We start from the raw sequence: 25706 nt of genomic DNA, 5'->3' as shown, positions 1-25706 counted from the left end.
TAGATGTTTACTCCTATCGCGTATTCGATATCGAGTTCAGGGAATGTAACATTTTCCCTTTTCATTTTCGGTTAACATGGGCCTCCTAAGTAAAACATTTTTCTCTAATTTATTTATTTCGTTGTAAATACACAATTGACATTTTCCTGCATCATTTTTTTAGATGTAATGAAGTACGTATTTCCAGTTAAATCCTTTTCCTATTAAATCGACTTCATTGTGGGTATTTTCTCCTGTTACACCATTTCCATACCTATTAACTTAGCAATAGATATATAATTTCTCTTGTTACACAAGTTTATCTTTCCGATTATCTTATATATATTCTCTCCAGTTTTATAGATTTTTTGTCACAATCTCAGTTCCAAATCTATTGTTCTTTAACGTTTTTATACCTATCTTAATCGGCCTTGTATCTCATGTTTCTTCATTTTCTTCCGTTGGAATTCCGTGTTAAACGGCCCTATAATCTCATATAAGGTCTGTTTGTTTGTTTGTTTCATTTTACGCCTTTTTCAACAGTATTTCAGTCATATAGGCGGGTAGCTTCCTAACCATCGTTCCTGGAGATTACACCAATAACTCTTCTCGCGTAAACTACCAAAGCATCTCCCGATCAACCCACGCGCAAGAGTAAATTTTGTGTTTTGGCTTAGTTAAGGACTCCTAACCTCGTGACACGGAGCGGTCATTATAAGTCTCTTAATTTAGGCCATTTTCTTGATTTTTTACCTTTCATTCTTATATTTATATTAATTATTTTGTCGGACTTTTATGTAGAATAGACCTATAATCTCATTGAAGATCTACACCAAACTTTCATTTTGTTAGACTTCCCATAAACAGGCTCAGTCAATCCGAGCCTGCAACTTAATCTATTTTGTCGTTTTGGGCGTTCTTAAAGGACTCCGTTTTTTCTTTATTTTATATAGAACGGCCATATAAAATCTGAATTAATTCTCTTTTTCTTTCTGTTGGACTTTTGTAAGCCGTATTATTTCATATAAGATTTATATTAATGTACTATTTGTTAGAGTTGTATGTAGAACGACCCTAAAGTCTCACCTGGTTAGTCATGATTTAATTCTTTCTGTTAGACTTTGATCTAGAGTGATCCCGAGTTTTCCTTTTTAATTTTCCATCCGTTCGACTTTTTATGTTGAACGGCCCTCCTTTCTTCAGTTAAAGCTACATTAAATTTCCTATTTGTTCGATATCTTTGTAGAAATGTCCCGTACGTGTTCTTCTGTATTATTTCGTTTTCTCCTATCTCTTTAAATTAAAAGATGATTTACAAATATTATCATATTTGATTCATGGTGTACAGCAACCTTAATTCCGGTTCTGTGACACGTAATAAATATGACAGACAAAACGATATTCTTAGATTCGGTCAGACTTTGTAACTATGAAGGTCGTGTCTACATGGGTAAGTAAAAATAAACTGATTAAGTTTTTCAATTATCCAAAACTGCTAAAATCAAATATTTTGTGAAGACTTTTTAACAAGATATTAAAGGGAGACGTAAATATTTACTGAAAATGTCATTAAGATGTAATATTACTGTATTGTAATAACATTTTGATAATGACATTACCAACTGAAATAGCTTAACTTATAGATAGTGATTAAGTTCTTGCTTGGCAATATCAGTCAATGTGTTCAAAAATTTGCTTTACCATATATATATATATTGAAAGTAATTTCTTTACGGCACCGTCTCTGTATTTTTTTTTATTTCATTAATCTTGTAGATATGTAACTTGCTCATTTTAAACAATTGGTCATTTAACCAGTTATATGTATCATTATTTTATTTAGTCACATATAAATTATTGCTTTATATGAGTGGTAAAACAATAGAAAATTATGACTGAATAGGTTCTAGCAGAATTGTTGTCTTCACAAAATCCTACTTTTAGCTAATCAATAAATCATACTGATTTCTACTTTTAAAATATCTTCTTATCATTTTATAAATATATATAAAAAATCTTAATTGTATCTACATGTTTTCCGTACTAGCTGTGTGTGGCTGTTTTGCTTCTGGTGGCACTTTTTGGGATCCTTCATGTGGGAAAGTGTCAGATTTTAGAGGCAGATATGCCGGTAGAGGTTGTAGAATGTTTCCAGTTGCTAGGCAATAATACTGGTGGAGCAAATCCTGAATTTGAGACAAGCGACGAGATCTATATACAGTGTCTTCAGCAGTTTCTATGGAAGGAAGAAAGCATACAATGGTCGGACTTCAATATAACCGAAAAAGACAAAGGATTTATAAATTCACTTATTGGTTCGGTAAGACTCACTCCATAGTTTTTTCTTTCAAGACCTAATGTTAAAATATTGTCTCACTCTTTTTATCCAGTGAACAATTAGGAAGGATATTTATAAAAAAAGCGTGGGTCACGTTTATTTTTGCGATGCAGACCATAAAAATGAAAACAATTATTGCAAAATGTAATAATGTGTTACTTGACTTCCAGCATTTACGCTTGGATGGACATAATGTCACTTGAACTTTTTGAATGCGAAGTCATTGGTCTTTGTACGAACAAAATAATGGTTTAAACTTTTTGTTGAATTAATCATATATTTATTTTTTGCAATTCAAATAAAAAATAATGTGTTAATGTCCTATTCGTTTATTTAACACGCCTTTCTGTACTTGTTTTTAGCTGGTCCGAAGAGGGAGACAGAAGCGCCAAATAGGACCCGTAGGCATATTTCCAAGGACTGGATTTAGAATAAGACGTGAATACAGAAGAATCTCTGATGGAGAGAGGTTTGCACTTCATAGTGCTATCAACCAGATGAAATCGGTAAACCAACTATTTTTAAAAAAAATATTCTGAGAAATATTACCAGCACTAGAATGACCGCACTAAATAAATTGGCTTTCTTACCAATTTATTAATTCACAGATAATTCTATACAACTTTACAAAAGAAAAAAGAAAACTAATATTCAAAAAAGAAAACTTCAGAAAGAAACGACACATTAAACATGTTTAAAGTTGCTACATTCCAAAGTTTAATGTTCTTTCTACTATGAAATCGGTCAATTTCAAATTAATTTGGTAAGATCATTTATTGTCCGGTAGGTGTTGAATTTTGCATTGAAGGTGGTTTAATTTATTTAAATTTGGTAAACAATGATATTGGAACAATGAGATTGTACAGAATTTGTGAGATTGTAATTATACTTATAAACCATTTCCTGATTGAGTAATGATTATTGCTCATAAGTGTACAATGTGGTAACTTATATTTTAGTCCAACAGTTATATAACTGTTACAAATAATAATTGTATGTTTGTGTTCGTTTTCTTTACATAATTTTAATAGTATTACGTTGACAATATGGTACTTTAATTATTTTACGTTTAAAATTTTGATTGAACAATGTGTATGAAGTGATGTTTCTCTTTGAAATTAGCATTTGTAGAAGTATCATAATTATATCATTTATATTCAATTTAAATTAAATCAATTAAAGTTGTTAATTAGAGCTAATGATATTCTACATACATATGAATATAGTTTAACCCATGCACTTACTTCCATTAGACAGGACAGTATGATACGTTTGCCAATCTTCATCAGGGGATTGTTATCAATTCTGCTCACGGTGGACCAAATTTTCTTGGTTGGCACAGGGTCTACCTAGCACTGTGTGTAGTTTGTTTCTTATATAGACATATGCACTTATACATGTAAACTTTACTGTGTGTAGATATTTTGTGTTAATGTAAACTTTGGGCGATCCATCCATTCAGAAAACTTGTTAAAAGGTTTCTTAAAATCTAAATTTCGGTAATGAAAAAAGAACGACCGCTTTCTTATATTAAACTATTTTTGTTTTCTTACACACTCCTATTAACACAACATCGGGCCTCTCACTTCAAAACGTTAAATGGAAAATGAAAAAGAATGACATCTATATTTGCGTAGTATATGAAATCACCGTACTTGTGGTTTTATAACTCATATTTAAATACATTATATATTGCTTTTGCAGAGTAGAAGAGGATCTTCGTATGATAAATCCCAGATTATCTCTTCCCTATTGGGACTCCACACTTGATTTCGATATGGTTGATCCTGTTGAATCTATCATATGGACTGAATCATTTCTTGGTAATGGTAATGGTTTTGTAACAACTGGACCATTTGCAAATTGGATAGCAGGAGCGAATCAGCTAACGAGAAATATAGGAGAAGGCAGCACACTCTTCACGAAAGAGAGTATTCGAATGGTTCTTACAAGGTGTCGTATACGAGACATAACAGCTCCCACTGCGATGGTCCAATTCAACTTAGAGAGGTACCACGGAGGTCCGCACAATTGGGTTGGAGGGCAGATGTCTGGTTTAAATACAGCAGCTCATGACCCCGTATTTTTTCTACACCATGCTTTCGTAGATTATATTTGGGAACTATTTCGTATTCGGCAAGCGAGATTTTGTGGAGTGAACCCGTCGACTGACTATCCTCCTACAATGGGACTTCATGCAGCAGAGCGTCCGATGGATGGTTTTCCACAATATAGAAATGTTGACGGATACCGCAGCTACTGGACACAGTTCTGGTACAGATACGAGCGTTCGCCAACCTGTTCAATGTGGCAACCATTTTGCGGAAGTCCATACTTACGATGTGACATGGCACGTCAACGGTGTGTCTCTATGGCCAGGATGGGACCTTCTCCATTACCTGCAGCTGCGGGATTTGGAGCTTCTCTTGCGGCTGATTCGCCTAGCTCTCCAGCATCAGCAATGGCAGCACGTGCACAGGCAGCTACTGTTTTAACTGGACCAAGATTTGTGGCGCCACCTCCAGAGCCTAGAACACAAGATGCTAGACTTAGTATGGGAGCTGGAAGGATGAGGAGATCAGCCAACCAAAATTTGGAAACAAAGACCGACATCAAAGTCAAAGGTAAATCATCGAGTACACCCATGGATGTTGTAGTTGGTCCTGTTTCAGAAGCACCAGATATTGGCGATCAAACTGTAAACAATCCGAACAATATTTTCAGTGGAGGCATAATTGGTATTGATCAAGATTTTTCAAACTCAGGAACAACAAATAACTCATTACTTTCACTTTCTGAAGAAATGCAACTTCTGCCTACGCCAAACTATCATGAGATAACTTTAACGGATCTTCTGAGACCTCCAGCTCAGAACACGTTTATTATTAACGATCACGTCGATGTTGCGATGTGGGCTTTCATCCCTGTAAAGGTTCTTTACACAAGTAATTTGGAAAATCCAGTTTTGAAGTTTCTAAACAGAAGAAACCATTACTCAAAGCACCCAAACGAACCGTCCTTGAATTCCTCTTCAATCAAATTTCCAAACAAGAGATGTATACAAGATGAATCCGGTGCAATGCAAGTTAGGATACAGTCTGTCGGCTTGAATTACAATGGTGAGTACTCAGGCTACGCCCTTATTGATCGACATTTACCAGTAGATTCTGCAACAACCTACATTGGTGTAAAATCACCAGAGACAGAACATACCGAGGTCGTTTTGTCTGCTGTTCATTCATGCGGACTTATGTGTCAGGCGTATTGTTTCGTCCAAAATACAGTACCGCCAGAATTTAAGCCATGTTCAGGGGCACTGAAAATTTCAAGCCAGGACCCAAATGTATACGGACGGACGTACGAGGAAGCCGTGTCACGTGTTTGGCAAGGAGTAATATCTGGAGGTGGAGTGCAGAATGAGAACTTAAGAATCATTTTTGATTGTTCCGACGATGATAAGGCACCGTGGTTTCCTGGCAACGATGTATTTAACAACACCATTTCTTCATTTTAAAACTGAAAGTAAAAGTTGCTGTTTTTTTCTCTCGGAAACGCTTTCCAAGATATTTTATCAAATTAAATTAAAATTACAATTTCGACAAATTTAAGAAATAATTGTGGACAGAAAATATCATGTTTTTTGTTATTCATCTGATTGTTCTATTTTTTTTTTCATTTGTAAAATAAACAGTTACATTTCTTTTTTATGATATCTTGTTTCATTTATTAACATATAAATGTATTCCGGAGCGGAATGAAGATAACAAGTGAGTGAGGTTGGTACACGCCTGATTAACTGGTTAGAATTCCAAAGTAATCAATATTCATATGTTTTCCCACATTTGGTGCCTCTGTACTCCTTACATTGCTTATAACATATTTGCTTGTAGTTTTTGAAGCTTCCAGTGCTACACATGTGATTTTCTACAAACTGTCACATGACCGGCCCTTATCTATACATTCTCACTGAAAAGTAATACTTTTACTTTGTAGGTCTGCTTTAAGTACTTTGATAGTGCAGTTTCCGTATATTCTAAAGGTATGGAGTATACCAATTATTATTAAGTATTCAACCGAACTGAGGGGGTTTCACACATTTAACTTTTAATGCAATGGTTCTTATTTCGTTTGGGGTCATATTGGAAACGTGTATTCTGCAAAAAAAACATGAAATGTCCCGAAATATTTAACTAAGTAACTCTATCAAACATTGGGTATGATTTAAGCAAGAAGTGATATTTCAAGCACTGAAACGTTTATATGTTTATACCGTACAATTTCCAGCTTCAAGAATACCTGATTGGCAATCAAATTTGAGAACATATATTTTGAATTGCTCCGGGTATCAATTATCAAAATTCTATTCAAGCAAATAGTTCATAAATGCATGTTTTGAAAACAGAAATCAAATCTCTTATCAAAGTAAAATGTATATTTAACAAATTTAATGGCCAGCCTACAAAGATGTGTTATATATCTATATATATATATACATTATATTATATATATTACATTATTACGAAAATAAACCAAATAAACATGTGTTAGTTAATAAACAATAACAGCAACATAAAAACTAACCCCTCAAAATTGTCACTTAATAGCATCATTTTAATTACCATTTTGCAAAAATATTTCAATTGTATGTCACCTTTAAACAAAACAATCTTGTCCTTTTCCAAAGATTTATCTATATAATGAAGACAAGCAATATATTATTGATGACTAAGTTTGTATTACATGTGTACATGCAAGTACACGCACTATAGCTTTTGAAGATGTATCTGTGAAATTTGTTCATTTATGAAAACCAACAAGTAACAGCACTACTGTCCAACCTGTCCTTCTTTTCTGCTTCCGCATTTTTTTGAAAATCAAAGAAAAATAAGAAAAATATCTATTTTGCAACTATGGCACATAGAAACTAATACATGTTCATATATTATTCTAGTCAATACTGTCTGACTGGCGTCATCATCTCCTGACATTGATTCAGTGTCTTTTGTCTGCAAATTCTTTAGATGTGTATAAGAACATGTAGAATATACATAATTTCGTGAATTTATAACGGTTACTAACAAATAAACAGTTGCTTCAAAACCACAGTTCTGTTATTGATAATTTGTTACATGGTACATTAAATAAAGCTATAGAAACATAATTCAAAATGTCCGCCATTTGTATCCTACGCCTTTCAAAGGCCTCTATGTATTTTAGAGTATTCCCTTAATCCGGCAAAGCATATTGCAACTAACCCAACAATAACGGCGACTTTAAGGGCCTTCTTTCCGAACGATTTCAACATTTGTTTTTGTAAATAAGATGTAGCGCTGTTATCCGTAGCAATACTTGTTTGAACAGATGGTCTTTGCATGAGCCTGTTGTAATATTCGTGCACAATTGTTCGTTTTTCGCTAGAGAAGTAGCGGGCGGCAATGGCGATCACGTGAAGTTTGTACATCAGGACAATAGCTGTAATGTCGGCTGCCGTGAAGTTTCTCCCAACCAACCAGTATTCCTGTGACTCCCCGGCGTCTGTGAATTAACAAAAGAACATGTAGAATTGTTTCAATGTATGAAAAAAGGATACACAAGAACATTTTATAAGTAAACTATGAAAACTAAGACTTTCAAAAATGGACATGAAATTTAATAGATGAAAATTTGCTCATTCGGTTTGTTTAATTAAGATTGTTTATATACTCAAAAAGATATGTCCATCTTTCATGCCTACTGGTGCAGGTTTTAGCATGTAAATATGGTAGTTTATTCTTTTTTTTAACATGGTGTAAAAATATTATAACTTCACATTTGTACTTCAAGTTAACATAATATCAACACAGTTCTATTTTAACTTTTGTCAAACTTACCTCGCTTTGATTGTTCAAGACGTTCCTCCACTTGATCAAAGACACGCTCTAAGTCATCTAGTCTTTCAGAAATCACAGATTCATTACAAACAGCTTCTGATTTATTTCTGATTTTCTCCAATTTCCGCTCAAAGACAGGTACTTCGTCCGGTGAACAAGATTGTTTCTTTTGTTCAAGCGTAGATTCACAACTTTCAAAATATCGTTCTATAAGGTAAAACTATTACATCATCATTATTATTGAAAACCTATATACAACCGAAAAGAAAACTATCATAGCATTGGTTTTACTAAAGAATATTGATGCTGCATAAAGTAACAAAATATCTCCCAGCATCAAGTATGTGTAAGAACAATAAAATGGACTATATGTATAACCGATTTCAAAAACAACTTTATTTTCGCTTAAAGATTCCGAGGGCAAAAATGGGACAATTACAGAAATGAAACAAAAACACATTTATTCAGTCATAGTTTATCTAAAATGAATATACATTGTAAATAAAATTTTGATTTCCTTATAACTTACCAATACCCTTTCTATCAAGAGAGACCATCTCTGATGGTGGTAATTCGTTTACACAGAACTTCCTGTTGGCTAAAACACCAAACATTATAGTGCTAATGTCTACATTGTCAAGTAGCATTCGGAATTCTCGCACTTCCTGTCCAATCTTTGTCTCCAAATTTGGAACGAGGGGAGATCCTGTTAAATGAGATAGAAAAATACAGTATACCAGTATATTATTTTTAAAATATTGCCATACCATAATTTAATAGTCAAAATCCGTCAAAGTACGTCAAAATCCGTAAAAGTCCGTCAACATCCGTAAAATTCAGGAGGTATACACAGAAGTTATCCTAAGCCATCCTCCTTTGGAACAACATTCAGAAATAAAAGGTATTAAAGAATTCTTGACAAAGCAGTCTGCGGTTGAACTATTTATAGAAATTACTTTTGAATTTAAGTTAGAATATACTTGTTTACTATATATTTAAAATTCGTATATTGTCTACTGTACTTAACGATAAATATATTCTATTGAAAGGGAGCTAATACAAAAACTAAACGCAAAAAATTCTTTTATCAGTTAATCAACCTTTTGATCAAAATAGGCCAAAGATTTGGTACAACTATAAATTTCATAGTATGTTATAGATAGCTTGAAACTAATATGCTCCTTAAAGCACCACACCTCCAGATTCATGCTAATTTTCATGAAAATTTTGAAAATGTATTTGAATGTGTGAAATTTTGTAACCAAAAGGAAACAATTTACACTTTATCATGGCACTAACAAACCACGTAAATTACCAAAGGTGGTCAAAATATGCATAAATAGTCTTTACTGCGTTAGTAACGCAGTAGAAATATAGTTGTAAATACTGAAAAATCTGTCATTAATCGCTCATAATGTGTAAAATATTACTTGATTCTTGAAACTTTTTACTTTTCCTTATATCTTAATACAATTTTCTCAAGTTTGATTTTATTGAAATATTTTGACTCATCTGGGTGCATGTAGTTTTAAAGAATATGTGGAAACCGCCTTTAGCATTTAACACGAATTTTCTTAAAACTGTATTTAAGTTTGGTACTGCTGACACGGGACAACATAAATTTAAGGTTAAGATAGATCTATTTACAGATTATTTTATTACACTAAGAGTTATTTCAAATATTGTGTTTGATTGTTGATCATTTGTTAATAATATTTAGAATATATTTATTTATATTCCAGTTATTTGATTCAAAATAGTGTTTGTTTAAACTAACAAAGCATTTTTTTTTACATTTAAGACAGTACTTGACCAAGAAAGCATTCAATTCTTAGCACTTATTATGTAATCATTTCAAATTAGTCAATAACTAGATAAATAACGATATTGCTATTATTTGTCTGTTTTAATAGCTCTGGTACTGAGGATTGCATACATGTATAGTTCAAATATATCATAATTTTATCATATTATGCTGATAACTTTATGCAGTCATTATTAATTACCATAAAGCAATTTTGAAGATCTATTGTAAGTTTTTCTTTCAACCACATACATGTTTATACGGTTATCGACCCCTTTCAAAATAAAATCAGTTATCTATTGAATATCCAATAAGATAGAAACATATCTAAGCACATGTTTGAGTATCAAATTATCTATTTGTATATATCTATTTGTATGTTATCAAAGAATAATAAAACGTTTCTGGATGTACCGGAAGGAAATGTATGATCGATGACGTCCACGATAAGGTCAGACTCTGAGATGTATTCGCCATTTAGTTCCAAGACGGGAATCTCTCCGTTTCGGTTAATCTTAAGGAACCAACTCTCATTCTGTTCACCTGCTATTAAGTTTATAATTCGCTCTTTAAACTGAATGTTCTTCTCTTGTAATGCCAACAACACCTGAAAGAAAAAAAACACGTTAAAATGTTTTACGTGTAATGAAGTAGAGAAAAACAGAATCCCTGAAGAAAGCCCAACACGGCAAAATTGTAAAGTGTTGCAGGCTCGGTTTGATTGAGCCTGTTCATGGACGGTACTGGAAAGTGCAAGTTACCGTCTACGCCCCCTAGCACCGGCTTAAGCAGAATTCAACATTTAAATACAAAAATTGTGAATTTTTGAATTTAGAAACATCCGCAGATGTGTCACTTGGCGGTCTTCATGGAACCTTCAATGTGACACAGTAGTGTCATTCCATGAAAAGCGGCGTATGGTCCCCAAGTAAAAGAATGCATGTGCCCTAAACGAGAAAACAATGGGCGGAACTAAATAAAATGGAATTTTGAAAGGGAATCTGAGGTTATGAGGCCTGCATATCACAGACAAGACGTTAAAAGACAAATTTAAAAAGCAGGCAACATATCCTAAGGGTGATTATACAGTATTCAAATAGGAATACTGGAACCACCCAAAGTGAAAAAGGCCAAATACAAGATACTAAAAATACCATCTAAAATGTATACATAACAATAAAGTCGTGCTGACAATCTTCAAGGATCGAAAATATATTAACATCATTGATTAAATGTACGGGGAGACTTTTACAGCCGCCACACGGCAAAAATAACACGGATGTGACAATGAGACCATTAAATAAATAGATCATGAGCTCTACTTTTTATTAGGTTACCAATGAACTTCCAGCATTCGCACCACTTGATGTTACAACAATATGAACCGTTATTGGAGGCAATCTTACCAATTTATTTCCCAAGTTAAGTTCAAAAACTCCATATCAAATCCACATTGTACTCGAAGTAACATTATCACAATAAAAACAATATTGATTATAAGTTCTTTCATACATTGTGTTATCTCCTTTCTGGTGTAAAGAAGAGATCTCTTACATTGTTGAGTATCACAAAGATTCTATTTAACCCACACACAACTGGAAAACCTACATTGGTCTCAGTTAGGGTCTTGTCCTATATAGGTATACAATTGTCATTAACGTATTAGATCAATTTTAGAACTTTGAGTTTAATACATTGAAAATGGAGTTCCTAATAGTTTTTGTATAGAGATAATTAAAAAAAAATGGAAATATTGAAGACTTGGTTTGATTAAGCCTGTTTGGAACGTTACTGGAAAATGCAAGCTACAGTCCATGTCCCCCCTTAACACCGTCTTAAGTAGGATTCAACATTAAATGGAAAAAAATGAATTATGAACGTCGTGTGCCGTAAAGGAAAAAAGGAGGAAACTAAATAAAAAGGAATTTGAAAGGGAAACAGCGGTTATTAAGTCTGCATATCACAGACAAACTGTCAAAAGATAAAATTTTGGCAAAACATTCCAAAGGCGATTAAGCATTTTTCAAGTAAGGCATGATGCAACCACCTAACTAGAAAAAAGTCATATAGAAATAAAGTTATAAAAGTACAACAAATAACATTATGTGTTGTTGAGCGATCTTCTTATAAATATGCCCTTGACGATATCTATACTTGCCAAAGTCGTAACAAGTGTTCATATAAATGTTTGAATTGTTTATATCATCGCTGTCATGTAAATTCAAAGTATGTTTTTTATCAAGTATGCATTTACACGATCATTTTGATAAGTGTGTGTGCACGAATATGCATTTCGTAACATTTGCAATATTGATTTGATAAGTTACGGTTCGCATGCTTAACTTAATCCTCGTGAAAAAACTTTGATAATTTACCTTCGAGAACTGTAGCTTATTTACAGAACAAGTTACTATGGTAAAATTTCTTCGAAAGCGAATATTACAGTATATCTCGCTACGTATCTATTAATAGTAGCAGTGTGCTCGACTAGTCAAAGTGCTTGATAGTAAAACAAGTGCCTTGAAAATGTAGATTTTTTAAGTACAAAAAGGGCCATAGTGATGTCAAAATCCCTATTAGAGTAATGAACCTTGGATAGTGACTCAAGTTTCAACCCATTCCCTGATACCAACTTGCACGCAAATACAATGTACGTAACCAACATGTGACGCCAACGCCGACATCTGGGTGAATATAATAGCTCTCCCTATCCTTCAGATAGTCTAAAACAAGTCAAGAGAGTCAATCTTAACAGTTGATATGTTCACTGTCTCAAAATGTAGACCATAGAAAGGGTGTTATTAATGTATAATAAATTACGTCCTTTACATTTAAATCGTAGTATAAATTAGATACAGTTACTCGTATTTTCTTCAAAAGTGTGTTCTTAAAGAAGACAGTTCGATACGACAAACACCAGTCTATCTTCCGCTTCGCCTCGGACAATTTGTTCTTTATCTTTGCAAATTGTAAGAAGAATTCTTAAAGATGTGAATAAGACAGTTCGATACTACAAACACAAATTTATCTTCCGCTTCGCCTCGGACAATTTGTTGTTTACCCTAGCAAACTGTAAGAAGATACTTCAGTAGAAAAACTCGTACTATAATGTATCCAATAGATATCCAAATAACACAGCTCTGTTATTTTTTTATCAATATATGAAATTCCTATAAAAAACGTTCCCATTGTAGACCATGTTGTACAAATAAAATACTCCAATAACAAATTTTAATTCTTACCCTCATAGAATAGTAAGAACATGGGAAGTAGTACAGTGTTACTTCCTTGGTCGCCATTTTGATTTTACAATTAAGCCCCGCCTATATAAATCTAGCACGAATTTCCGATAAAGCGTTTTCATCCTGATGAGAATAGACTATAGTGTACCATCTACGGTTTAGGATATTCTTATACAACTATATATAATCTGTATACATGTATTGTAATAAGTAAACAAGTCTAGATTTTGAACCCATTTAGATTACATATTATCTTATCAAAGCGATATCAATGTCATCATATCATCAAAGATATCGATATTTTTTTTTTACAAAATAGGTAGGTATGTTATTCATTTAAACAAAAGTAAACATTTTGCAGTTTAAAAACATAAACTTACAGACAAAATATTATCATGCACGTTAAGGCAGGGAAAACTGTCTGGTAATTTTATGTCTCAGTGAGTCATTTTACAAGTTGAAGAAATTTAATTTAACTGTTTGTGTAAAAAAAACTTTGTTTACTCATTGACCATATAATTTCACAAGAAATACACACAATTAAACGTGAACGTTGCCTTTGCCTTTTTGATCTTTGTTCAAGGCAATGTAGTATTGCAACGAATCGCGGCAAGAAGTTGCCTCGCTTTGGCTTAATAGAATCTATCATTGGGTAGATAGAGGATAGGGTAATCCCCACCGATTGCCCGAGGGTTGGGATTTTCCCCATCCTCTATCTAACTCAATGATTGATTATTTTTCTCACTCCCCTGGACACAAGAAACAAAATATAAATATCCAGTGAAACTACTTGCTACGCGCATTACAACGTACCTAGTTTTGAAAAGCGGGGCGGGGCTTAGGCGCCTGACTCTCTATGATTAAAAACCATTATGCACGTCCGCAAACAATTCTACTGACCAAGTTTATGTTTGAAGAATTCAGTGAAAATAAATGCATGTGAGATCCCTCATCAAAAGCAAGGTTATCGTGATAAAACACATCTGAATATTAAAGTCTGAAAGTGTCATAAGTGTTTATAAAGGAATTTAGTCCATACTTCAATGGTTGACAAATGCAAATATTTTTCTACTTTATCGGTTATTTTGGCCGAATATTCAATCAAAATATATCAAAATGAGATTCGTCATCAAGAAGTATCGTTATCATAACGGAAAATATGGATGTTTTTCAGGCAAAGTGTCATAATATCCGATTTTACGAAGAATTTTTCGATATTTTAAAGTGTGCTATTTTTAGTAACAGATCGATATTGAAAAGGGCGGACATAAGTAGAGTAGGACTCATTGTAGTGTGAAAGTTAATATCAATATATTTTGATTTGTGGACAATTAATAGATTAGCTCACATATTTTTAATACTTTTTGACCTTTTGACGTTTCATTTTTGTTAAAATAGGAGTGAATCGCGGATGTGTAGTAATACTTTTTAAAAAAAATGTTGCACGTTGAGTGTGAGATAAAATTTTTAACACCGCTATATTTAGTAACATTTACGGATTTTTCTATCTGGTTAGTGAGAATAAATACATACACATTACCTTTCTCCAGATATTTACACATTTTACTCTTAAGGTTACTGACTGAATTTTGTAAAAATTGTTTATCAGCTACTAAAAACACTCTCGTCAAAAATGGTTAACATTAAAAGTTATTCATAAGTTATTTATACTCTATTAGTTCACATGAGTAACTGTCGAAAAAGTACATGGTAAGTATTTCTTTTAACTATAAACAGACATTCATGCAGATATATTAAAATAAATCTGTGGACAAGACAGACATAGATCATTGATTCAAGCACATTCATGTAATAATGTATAGTACTGTTGTTTTTGTTTCTTCAAAGGGATCCCCGTTTTTTTAGATTTTTAGCGTACGAATTAAAAAGAAAAAGAAAATTTCTTATGTTAATCTATCAATACAGTTTCTATAACCCCTTCCTGTGTTTTTCGACGAGAAAACTGTTTTTCTTTCGTTCGGTTTTACATCGCATCAACACAATACAGGTCATTTGGCGACTGGCTAGCTTTGCAGGTAAAGGAATACTTCAAGAGCCCATCGATACATTATTTCAGGCAAGAATGGACACATGAGTAGAACAACCAACGTTCTAAAAGTTAGCTTGATATCTTCCTCACATTAAAGAATCCAAATATTCCGGCGGTATTCGATCTCAGAGCAGTGATGGACAAGTAGTTTGAAGTCAACGAAGTTAACCACTCAAAACCCTGTAAAAAGAATAACAACGACTAGAACAAAATTTCTAGGACTCAAAAGGAATGATATAATCGGCAAGACAACTGATACTCATTGTTAAGAATGTTTGATTTAATTTCAAAGCTGCTTCTTCAAGATTGAGCAATCACATAAACGTTATTTTCCCAATCATACAATGTCTTAAATGCTAAAACTCACAATTCGGTCGTACATGGTAAGCACCTTATTCTTATGTGTGTTTTTTTTCACGAGTAAAATCATGTTCATTGATATGCAATATACACAAACACATTTAACCGTCCCAAACAATACAACATCATGCATAATAAGTTGCTGGTTTTGAAATTGAACATACATACAGCACATTCAAACCGAGCCTGCAACATTTTCAATTATGCCGTCTTGGGCTTTCTTAAGAGGTTCTTATTTTCTCTTTTTTATTTTCTCTTTTTTATCATGCATACAGAAAATGCAGGCTAAACTTTGCTAAACGTTCATGCCATCAAACATAACAATAAAGATCAGCATGAAAGGGTGGCATTCAATGAACGCATCCCCAACAAAACTGGACTATAAAGAACTGAAAACAATAATTATTTGTGCAATAATTATAACGTGCTGTAAGGCTAGCGCTTATCGTCAAACACCACTTAATCAAAATTGCAAACTCCGTTTGATTAAATCTGAACATCAGGGATAATCAAAAAGTGTACCATATGGTGGCTGATTTGGAACGCTTTTGTGCGTCGTGTTGGCGCTAGCGACAACACGACAAAGCGAAAGACGGCGCGTTGTCGGACTTTCGTTTTGTCCTCCTGTCGCTAACATGCACGCCAAACGCCGCATTGTCGTGCGACGTGTTGTCATGATGTCACATTGTCGCTCGATTCAAATCGAAGGATTGGCTTAAAAGCCAAACGACAGGGCGACATCGCGACAACGCGCCGCACGACAACGCGCCGTTTAGCTTGCTTCGCTAGAGACAGGACGACAATACATGAGTGCGACAACACGCCGTTTGGAGCTTTGTCGCGCTAGCGACAAGACGAAAAGGCGATAACGATATAGGCTGTGTTGTCGCTATCGACAGTGCAACGCGCAGTGTACCAAATCAGCCATCATACAAATCAGCCACCATACATTTCCCTTGCTTTATAGTTTTTGTTTGCCTTAGATTGATTAAAAGAACAACATCCAAACTATTGCAAGGTTTATTTTACATAGAAATCAGACAAATGGTGTATCAAACGGTTGATGCTAGATATTGATGTTTTTCCGGCCAAAGACTTCCTGTTAAATTTACAGGGAAGAACTGAATTTAGGTAAAAATGTCATTGGTCATTTTAAAATAACAATCTGAAATCCCGGAATCTGATTGGCCATTGTCAAATTATTAAAATCACGTGAAGGATTTTTTTGACATGGTATACGCGTCTAATTTTTAATTGATGTAAAGGAGTCTGGAAACGAACTATCTACTTTCATATTAAGTTCTTTTACTATCAAATTAAATTTCAGATACTTAAGGTGACAACAGACACTTTCCGTGGTAATCACATAAATGTCATTTAAACCAACTTATTTTAGTAATTATTGTTATTTATTTAATCTTTGTGCATTAAATGTCGTTGATCATCATAAAAAATAACATATTTGAAAAAAATGCCTTTGTAAATGATTGATTTTTAATAAAAATCCTAAAATTTTAAATCGTCATATCAAAGTCATTTTTTATTTTTTTGTCATCAAACTTTTGGAAAATAAACATACTTATAATATCTGGGGAACCGTGTCTCAAATTTTTTCTATCTTTTCTCAAAAAAATATTACGTAACGTCAAACATTTTATGCGACTTTTTTCACCATACATATTACGTAATTAAAGATAATTAAGTCGCTGATTAAGCAAACAAAAATCCCTGACACGGTTCCCTCCGTAAATGAATTCCCTTTCATGTGCTTTAAACCGCATGTTAATTGCTTGATTATTAAAAAGGTTATGCCGATTCAAAGTTAGTCCGACCCGCATCAAACGAAGTGTCATAAATCGGCTGTTCTCTCTCGGACCCCTACGTTTCACGCTAAATAATTACATAATACACAAATATCGTACCAGAGAGGGTCACAAGTTGCGGTAACATACTCTAACAACATTTTATGACCCAGTGACATCTGACCAATTAAAAAGTTGCTGATTAATATCAGTTTATAACAGAAATTTCTTCACATCTTTACGTGATTTACCGTCAGTCTGGTATCGGTTGCACATGTCACGTGACTTTCGGTAAAATTTGAGGCACTCGGTGGGGGGAAATGGGACGTATTTGTTCACCGCTAGCGGGGTATTTAATTGTTTCACATTTGAAGTTTATTATTATTATCATCAGCATTATTATTATATTATACCAGTGTCACTCTATCTGTGTACTCGTGTATGAAATTCCGTTAAAATATAAATTAAAATAACAAAAAAACTGAGCTTCTGACAGTCTTTTAAAGTCCATGGTAGATGTACAAATAAGAACGGGATTTTATATATTTTTTCCTCCAAATTGATATAAATGCTTCACATATTTTAATAGAAATAAAAGGTATCACTCATTCATTATGTTCTGACCTTCTTGACTTCTATTATCATGAAAATCATCTATGCACGGCATAGAGATCCAGTTTCTACTGGGATATACAATAAATTCCAAACTTTCTCCCAGGTTTATCAGTACTGTGTTCGATTTACTAGCGAACAATTTATTCAAAGCATTCATTGATAATTTATTTTATTATCTTTTTTTATTGATTCATAGAGAAATAATCATCCTTAGACAACCTAAAATGGTTTAGAAATTTGTCAGAGAGACCTTACCACAAGTCATATAGGCGTTCACATAAAAAATGTTGTCTGTTTTTGGTTTTTGTTGTTGTTTTACTTGACATTGTTAGAAAACGAGGTTGAATGTAAAGCAAGCCCTTGAATCCGTACAAAAGTCCATAAACTCAATGTAATATCTATCAGATTAACGGGACAGACAAATTATTTTCACACATAATGGATATTTTAGCAATTATATTTTTAATCAACCCCGTGGTCGTGCGATTTGTCGATATGCTTAATTATTTATGTTTCATACATTATGTTACGTACATTGGCCGACAATTTCTTATTTTATAAAAAAAGGCTAAATAAAAGGTAGACGATATTCATAAAAGATGTACGGTATTTGTACGATACATGAATTACGAGTAGTATGGACCAGTATTGACCGGTAATTCACGCATATATGGAACTACCGATTTCCCTCATTGATGCCTCAACAGGGGGCGGAGCGTTATCGATAATTGACAGGTTACGCGATAGCAGATAAAAATAGTACAGGTACCGTTTTAAAACGTTTAAAAACACATTTTTTGGACTAACTGCTTCCAAAATTAAATCACGAATGTGTTCAGAAAAGGTTGATAAATATACTAAGCAAAAAATCTCATTTTAGGTATTTTCAGTGATAATTGACTCCGTTGTCACCTTAAGTTCTGTTGAACCATGCCTTATCCTTATAAGTTCTATATTGCCATGCATCATGCAGATTATTTTACGTTGTCCAGTTATAAATTTTATCAAACATAAACCAAACCACCAAGAACGTCCACTTAGCACGCACGCAACAAAACGAACTTATCTGGTATTATCACTTATATACAAAGTTAATAATTTTCATATATTTTACATATTTATGAAGTATCTATTTAACCGCTAAGGATTGAATTGTTTGTTTATAATAATTGCTTGTAAAAGTATTTTAGATAAGAAAGCTTTCTTTCGATTCTTTTTTCGGGTTTTAGACTTCTTTCGCTATTTCTAAAGATGTTGCAAATCTGTTGATTCGGGTATTTCGTATCAACAAAACGTTGTCATTTATAAACTTTCAATTAAAATTTTGATTGGAATAAACTTCAATTACTTAAATTTTTTCTTTTTATATTTATGTGACCAAGCTATTTATAATTATTTATAACTTTTTGTTGTTTTTTCCTTTTTTTTATTCAGATTTCAAAATTTTATTCCAGGCTTATTTAAATCGAGATTTTTCCCTCGCTGTTTTTGGCCACTGCCAAACTCTTAACCAACATAAACTAAGGTTGAATTTGCATAAAAATATCGTAATAATAGTTAACGTAATGTATGAAAAAAGTTACACTGTTTTGTTTCTCACAGTTGCCAGAATGTCTTGTTTTCTACCTTGTTTAATAAGGCTTATTTTTACACATTTTGACCATTTTAATTTGTTAAGGATGGGACGTACAATATTTTATAAATTAATGATTATCAAATTTAAAAAATCACAAATAAAAAGGGATGTACAAAAAAGTTCGTGAGGTAAAAAACCATAAAAATGCGTGAAAAATGTGGTCTACAAAAATTGCTGTCATATTTAACACACAACATGTATCAATAAGTCCAATAAAGAGGATATTTGTTTGTTTTGCATGAAGATTGAAAAAATTACTTTCATGAGAACACCCAGAATCAAATAATTTTTACGAGTGGCGTAGCCCACGAGGAAACATACAATGCGCTGGTGTTCACGAATGGAAAATTTTAATCTTATATGTAAAACAAAAATTTCTTTTTTATTCCAGTTTTTTTTAAGGGGTTGTAAGAATTTTACTATTTGCCCGTAAGCGTAGCACTCCCATGTGACGTCCACATCCAGACGTCACCATCACAATTTTTTAAATAAAGTTCGTTAATTTTTTCCTAATGTTTAAATTATTTATACATGATGTATGATGATATCAACTTTTTTTCCAAAAGTAGCAAAATTTACGTATGACAGCATTTATTTGTGCCTGTTTTTCCATTTAGTTATGATATTCTTTTCATCCGCACTCAAATATAGTCCGACAACAGTGAAAATTTTATTTTATAAACTTCACCAGTGGTTTATCAGAATATAATCATCTGATATATTCCAGTAAAACACTGGAAAGCATGAAATAAAAGTTCCGTCCTTTAAAAAAATTAAAACATAAATAATAATTCATGTTAAAAAAAATTGGAACTTTGCAAAACTAGCTCATTACATCAATAGGCAATGTTGCTTACACAATGAAAAGCCTTATCAAATTTCATATATAACACCAAAAGTTCAAAACGATTAACATAGTGTTTAGATTAATTATCAAAGTTTCTTACTAACCTTCAAACACAGAATAAATACTCACAAATAGTAGTAGCAAACCAAATATTTCCGTTTTACAAATGACTATATCTGATAATGAATCTATATCGAGTATAGTCTTTATCTTTTTCTTCTTCATTATTTACTTGAAGAGGCTCCATCTATATATTCCTGCAGACAAGAGGTTATAGTTGATTTAAATCAATTACCATATTTTGTCGTGATAAAGTACCAGATACTTTAAACTCCTGACAAAGATTACATTCCTTGGCTGATGGGTCACTGTGTATGGTTGTAGAGAATTACAATACAGAATATAAACAAGAAAAGCATTGATGCAAAGCATCAAAGGGCGTCCAAGCAAGAAATGCAGAAAGTGAAGATGAACTAGTAGACATATGATGACAAGATATTCTTATAAACTTTTCAATGGTTAATTTGTTTTTACCAGAATGAACGGACGAAAGACATTGTTCATTATGAACTTTGATTGGCATGCTAGAGATTAGAATATTACTTGTTATTTCTTTATGATCGTGATTTCTAATAGCAACGGGTATACATGTATACCATCATTTATAATTCATATGTGTAACGCATGATCAACACCTTGTAGAATTGTCTCTTATTATGTTATCGCTATCAGCGAAGACCCCCTATTAAGGTATCTGTTCACACTTAGTAAAAATATGACACTGGTTATATTACCATGTTGATCATGTTGAGCATAATTGTTATAATACAATAATTGTAATATCTATTTTAATATAAAAATACAGATTTTATGAATATTGTTTTCCTCTCTTTTTTGTGTTTTATGTGCTATTTTATAATACTGAGTTTTTACGTTTACTACTCTCTTTTTTATCAAAATTGTAAAATAAATTTTAAGAATTCAATTGTCATATTGACCGACGATTATAAATCAAAACTTAACTGGAAAAAGTCAGTAAATTATTCTTAATCTTTCAATATATAATATTGTTTATTCTTAAACAATGTACATGTACATTTGTATTTTTCTTTATCATTTTTTAAATTATCAATCAATTGAATAATTCATAAAATCTAATTTGTAACTTTGAATAATTCCTCGGCATCTTTACTAAACACGAATAACAAATTAAATAAAATGTTTCAAAGTTGAAAGTGTCATATTAATACCGTAAAAATGTACCTTTTGCTCAATTATTGCACATATTTTTATTGTTTTATCTCATAAAGATAAAATGAAACATGCTATTGTTGTTGTTGTTGGTTTTTTTCGAATTGTATGTTATGTATAATAATGAGTTTATCTGTGTTTATTAATTATTGTAACCAAACTAAGTGACAAAAAACATTCATTTTGGAAAAAAGCTTATTTATCTGTAAAATATTTGTTCTGTTTTGTAACGATATCAAACATCTACTCCAAAACCGTACGTGAGAGAACGGACAATAAACGTGTGATACTATTCGCCGGTCACTAGTAAATCCCGGTCAAAATAGACCGGGAGAGACCGGGAATTACCGATAGCAGTACATCCCTCTATAAATAGATTTTCGGAATGTTTAGGTCATCAATTCATCATTCTATTTTAACATACCTTAATAACCCACTGTGTACTACAAAATGATAAATAAAAAAAACGAAGAGACGGAAAAGGTTATTATTTCATGCATTGCGAAATTCTCCAGTTCGCTATTCATTGCACATATCGAGACATTTTTTTTAATCAAGCACCCTCATACCGATCGGAATGATCGGCTTTTATTATGTGGTCATAATAAAAGGCTCGAGAAGTTGCTGTCGCCCATTCACAAAATCTGATTTCATTCCATAAGGGCGCCGCGCTTCGGCGCGGACGCCAGACGCCAATAAAGCTCTGTCATAAACTCTTTTCTCATTTTGGTTAAAACATACTTTATTCAACAATGCTTACTATTTACATACTAGGTAATGAAAAAACAACATTGCCAAATGTTTAAGATTTCTACTGGAAGCTATCATCTTACAATATCAGCGTCTATCAGTTGTGGATATTAATTAATTAATAATTAATAAGATAATTGCATATTTTAAATGTGACTTCAATGTGAAAACTTATCTATCGCTGATTTGCTGACCTGTAAGACCCCTACCAGCTTGACCTGCAGGCGGCGTAATGTCAGTTTAGGTATAAAGGCCTAAATCTCTGTCGTTGAACTAGATCTATAATATTCTTGTATCACTGTATTAAATCTTATCACCAGGATATCTACAGCTATTTTCTGAAGAAAAAAAAACGAATTTAAAAAGAGAAAGGAAAAAAAAGGGAAAAATAAAGTCTCTACGTATGCACTGTATATGTTTTGCGTTAGAGTACGGTAAGAAGGGTAGATGTAGCTGAAAATAAGGTATCTCTTCATCGAGAAGATCGTTAAATGACGTCACACGGATGAAGGTCTGCAAGACTGCATGGTCGCAACTTTTCGGCATACTTCATACTTTTGTAACGATCATATTCAGCAGCTATGATAAGACTTGCAAAAACATGTTTGCAGTATTACCAGTGTCATGTTTACGTGCTGCTTAAGTTTAATCTATTTTTTTCTTGCAGCCCATCACATTACCTTTTCTTTTTCAAGTAGAATTAGTCGAATATAGAAATTAAATGTGTATTGTCCATATTGTCCTGTGATGATAAGTTGGCCTTAACGGTACTTGGGAAAGTCAAATAAAGGATACGTCTGCATATTATTTGAGATTGAAAGTGTCAACAACTATATATAGTTTAATTCTAAAAAAATGTGTACCATCGTATAGAAGCTCACTTTGGAAATCAACGTCATAACTTTTAATGATTTGAACCCTTCGCTCTGCCATGTAACTATGATGTTTTTGTGTTGTTGTTTTTCTCCCCTTTTCACTTTGTCTGTTTTTTGTATGGTCATTTGATTATGCATGTATTTGGTTCTTATAAATTTCTGCTTATATTTTATGTTTCTTTTTTATTTCATTTTTGTTCCACTCTTTAGAAACTAACTACATTTCAAGTGTTTTTTTTTTAATTTTTATTTAACATTTTAAAAATCAAATAATTTCAAACACACTATGATTACGATATATTAATAATTTGAATATATGGATCAATATTTAACACACTTCATTTCATTATAGATTACATTTCTGATAATGCTTTTTCCTAATGTTTGACGTTTTCCACAAACTTAACACAACTGCATATCAACCTGCGTACACAAATATTCTATCTCATACATTTGTAACTATTAGAAACAAAACTGGTCAAATAAGAAAAAGATACATAAAACACTCAAATGTAATGGTACCTAACTATGATACGATCATCTAAATGCATGAAACAACACTGACATGGACGCTCTGTCTACTCATGCGCTCACATAAAAATATGACGTTCTACTTTGTGTTTTCAGTCTGCTTTACCTCTTTTTTCGCATTGCTATTAATTTTAATGTAAACATAGGCTCAAGTTATCGTCCTTTAAAGTACTTCGGCAAAAATGCCCCTAGGTAAATATGTGAAAACAACGTGTGAAATATATCTCCAATATTTAACGCATATAAAACGTTTTTGAAACGTTCATGTTTTGCAAAATTTAAATAATTATGTTATATACATAAAATGAGAAATAGAAAAAACTCTAAACCAAAAATTTTCCTAGAAGTTATATATGATCTTTTCAAAATTTCATAGCGGACTTAAAAAGACGTAAACTGATAACCCGCTTGGTTTGCGTTACTCATGTTGTATATAAACCAGTTCAAGACATGTCTGTGAAAATTAGCCTCCTTATCAATAACATAAGGCAAAGGCATTTTTTTAAGTTTGCCCTTTACTAAAAGGGCGGACATCTCTTTGTCCCTTTCTCGTAAGAGAAGGGGTATTCTGTGATGCGTGTATGTGGTCGCACGGTCACTCTCCTTCAAACATGTCCTCGATGCATGTATGTGGTCGCATGGTCGAAAATCTCTCATATCATGACAAAGTTAACAGATTTTGGTCCAGATTTTAAAATAACAATTAGGAGAAATAAAATCTTATTTAGGAGGAGCTTTCAGATTTTTTTAACTTCTTACATGCAATCATGCAAAGTTCTGTTGAACATTTACAATGTTATCAAGGGGGGTCACTCTTATCATTCTATTTTTGAAAATGCAAAGTAACATCCCTTTGTTACCCTTATACCATTTGTAATGTTATAAGGAGAGGTCACTCTAACGACTATTTTGAACGCCACAGTAACGTCCCTTAGGTACCCTTACACCATTTGCAATGTTATCAGGGAAGGTCACTCTAAACCAGTCTGTTATAGTGCAGCAGTCACCTCCCTTTATCAGGGGAGGTCACTGTAATCAACTTCATTTTTGAAGGCAACAGTTACCTCCCTTAAAACTTTTACGCCATTTGCAATGTTTTCAGGGGAGGTCACTCTAATTGACTCTTTTTAATACAACAGTAACCTCCCTTTACAACCCTTACCCCATTTACAATGTTTTTAGGGGAGGTCACTCTAACCGACTCATTTTTAAGCGCAACAGTAACCTCCCTTTGAACCTTAACGCCATTTGCAATATTATCAGGCTAGGTCACTCTAATCAACTCTTCTTTTGAGAGCAACAGTTACCTCCCTTTGAACCCTTACTCCATTTGCAATTTTTTCAAGGGAGGTCACTCTAACCAGATCTTTTTATTAGCGTGACAGTTATCTCCCTTTTGAACCCTAACGCCATTTGCAATGTTTTTAGGGGAGGTCACTCTAATCGACTTTTTTTAGTGCGACAGTTACATCCCTTTAGAACCTTTACACCATTTGCAATGTTTTCAGGGGAGATCACTCTAACCAGCTCTTTATATAAGCGTGACAGTTACCTCCCTTTCGAACCCTTACGCCATTTGCAATGTTTTTCAGGGGAAGCCACTCTTACTAACTTTTTTCAGCGCAACTGTTACCTCCCTTTAAATCTTTACGTCATTTGCAATGTTTTCAGGGGAGGTCATTCTTACAGACTCTTTTTTAAAACATGACAGTTACCTCTCTTTCGAACTCTTACGCCATTTGCAATGTTTTCAGGG

At 33.0% G+C, this 25706-nt stretch overlaps 2 protein-coding genes across 2 annotated transcripts; one reads left to right on the top strand and one right to left on the bottom strand.

Annotated features, from left to right (window-relative positions):
- Positions 1-1390: 1390 nt before the first annotated feature.
- On the top strand, positions 1391-6024 carry LOC132726020 (tyrosinase-like protein 2). Its single transcript, XM_060711265.1, has 5 exons — positions 1391-1429; positions 2027-2299; positions 2680-2823; positions 3571-3674; positions 4022-6024. The coding sequence occupies exons 1-5, from the start codon at positions 1409-1411 to the stop codon at positions 5829-5831; spliced, it is 2352 nt and encodes a 783-aa protein (XP_060567248.1). The 5' UTR covers positions 1391-1408; the 3' UTR covers positions 5832-6024.
- A 723-nt stretch (positions 6025-6747) lies between these two features.
- On the bottom strand, positions 6748-13393 carry LOC132726021 (ganglioside-induced differentiation-associated protein 1-like). The gene is made up of 5 exons (XM_060711266.1): positions 13234-13393; positions 10406-10598; positions 8717-8893; positions 8188-8394; positions 6748-7852 (listed from the first exon to the last, which is right to left on the bottom strand). The coding sequence occupies exons 1-5, from the start codon at positions 13288-13290 to the stop codon at positions 7512-7514; spliced, it is 975 nt and encodes a 324-aa protein (XP_060567249.1). The 5' UTR covers positions 13291-13393; the 3' UTR covers positions 6748-7511.
- Positions 13394-25706: the final 12313 nt, after the last annotated feature.

This window comes from Ruditapes philippinarum, unplaced genomic scaffold (genome assembly GCF_026571515.1).
Source record: "Ruditapes philippinarum isolate M1 unplaced genomic scaffold, ASM2657151v2 ctg8198_1_1_1_1, whole genome shotgun sequence".
Lineage (NCBI taxonomy): Eukaryota > Metazoa > Mollusca > Bivalvia > Venerida > Veneridae > Ruditapes > Ruditapes philippinarum.
The sequence above is the reverse complement of the archived record's forward strand: the minus strand, read 5'-3'. Positions and strand labels throughout refer to the sequence as shown.

Excerpts from the sequence above, each read along its gene's own strand:
- LOC132726020 (XM_060711265.1), top strand. The coding sequence starts at position 1,409 with ATGAAGGTCGTGTCTACATGG. Across the intron at positions 1,430-2,026 it reads TGAAGGTCGTGTCTACATGG|CTGTGTGTGGCTGTTTTGCT; the intron begins GTAAGTAAAAAT and ends TTTCCGTACTAG. Across the intron at positions 2,300-2,679 it reads TAAATTCACTTATTGGTTCG|CTGGTCCGAAGAGGGAGACA; the intron begins GTAAGACTCACT and ends ACTTGTTTTTAG.
- LOC132726021 (XM_060711266.1), bottom strand. The coding sequence starts at position 13,290 with ATGGCGACCAAGGAAGTAACACTGTACTACTTCCCATGTTCTTACTAT. Across the intron at positions 10,599-13,233 it reads GTTCTTACTATTCTATGAGG|GTGTTGTTGGCATTACAAGA; the intron begins GTAAGAATTAAA and ends TTTTTCTTTCAG. Across the intron at positions 8,395-8,716 it reads TCTTGATAGAAAGGGTATTG|AACGATATTTTGAAAGTTGT; the intron begins GTAAGTTATAAG and ends TTTACCTTATAG.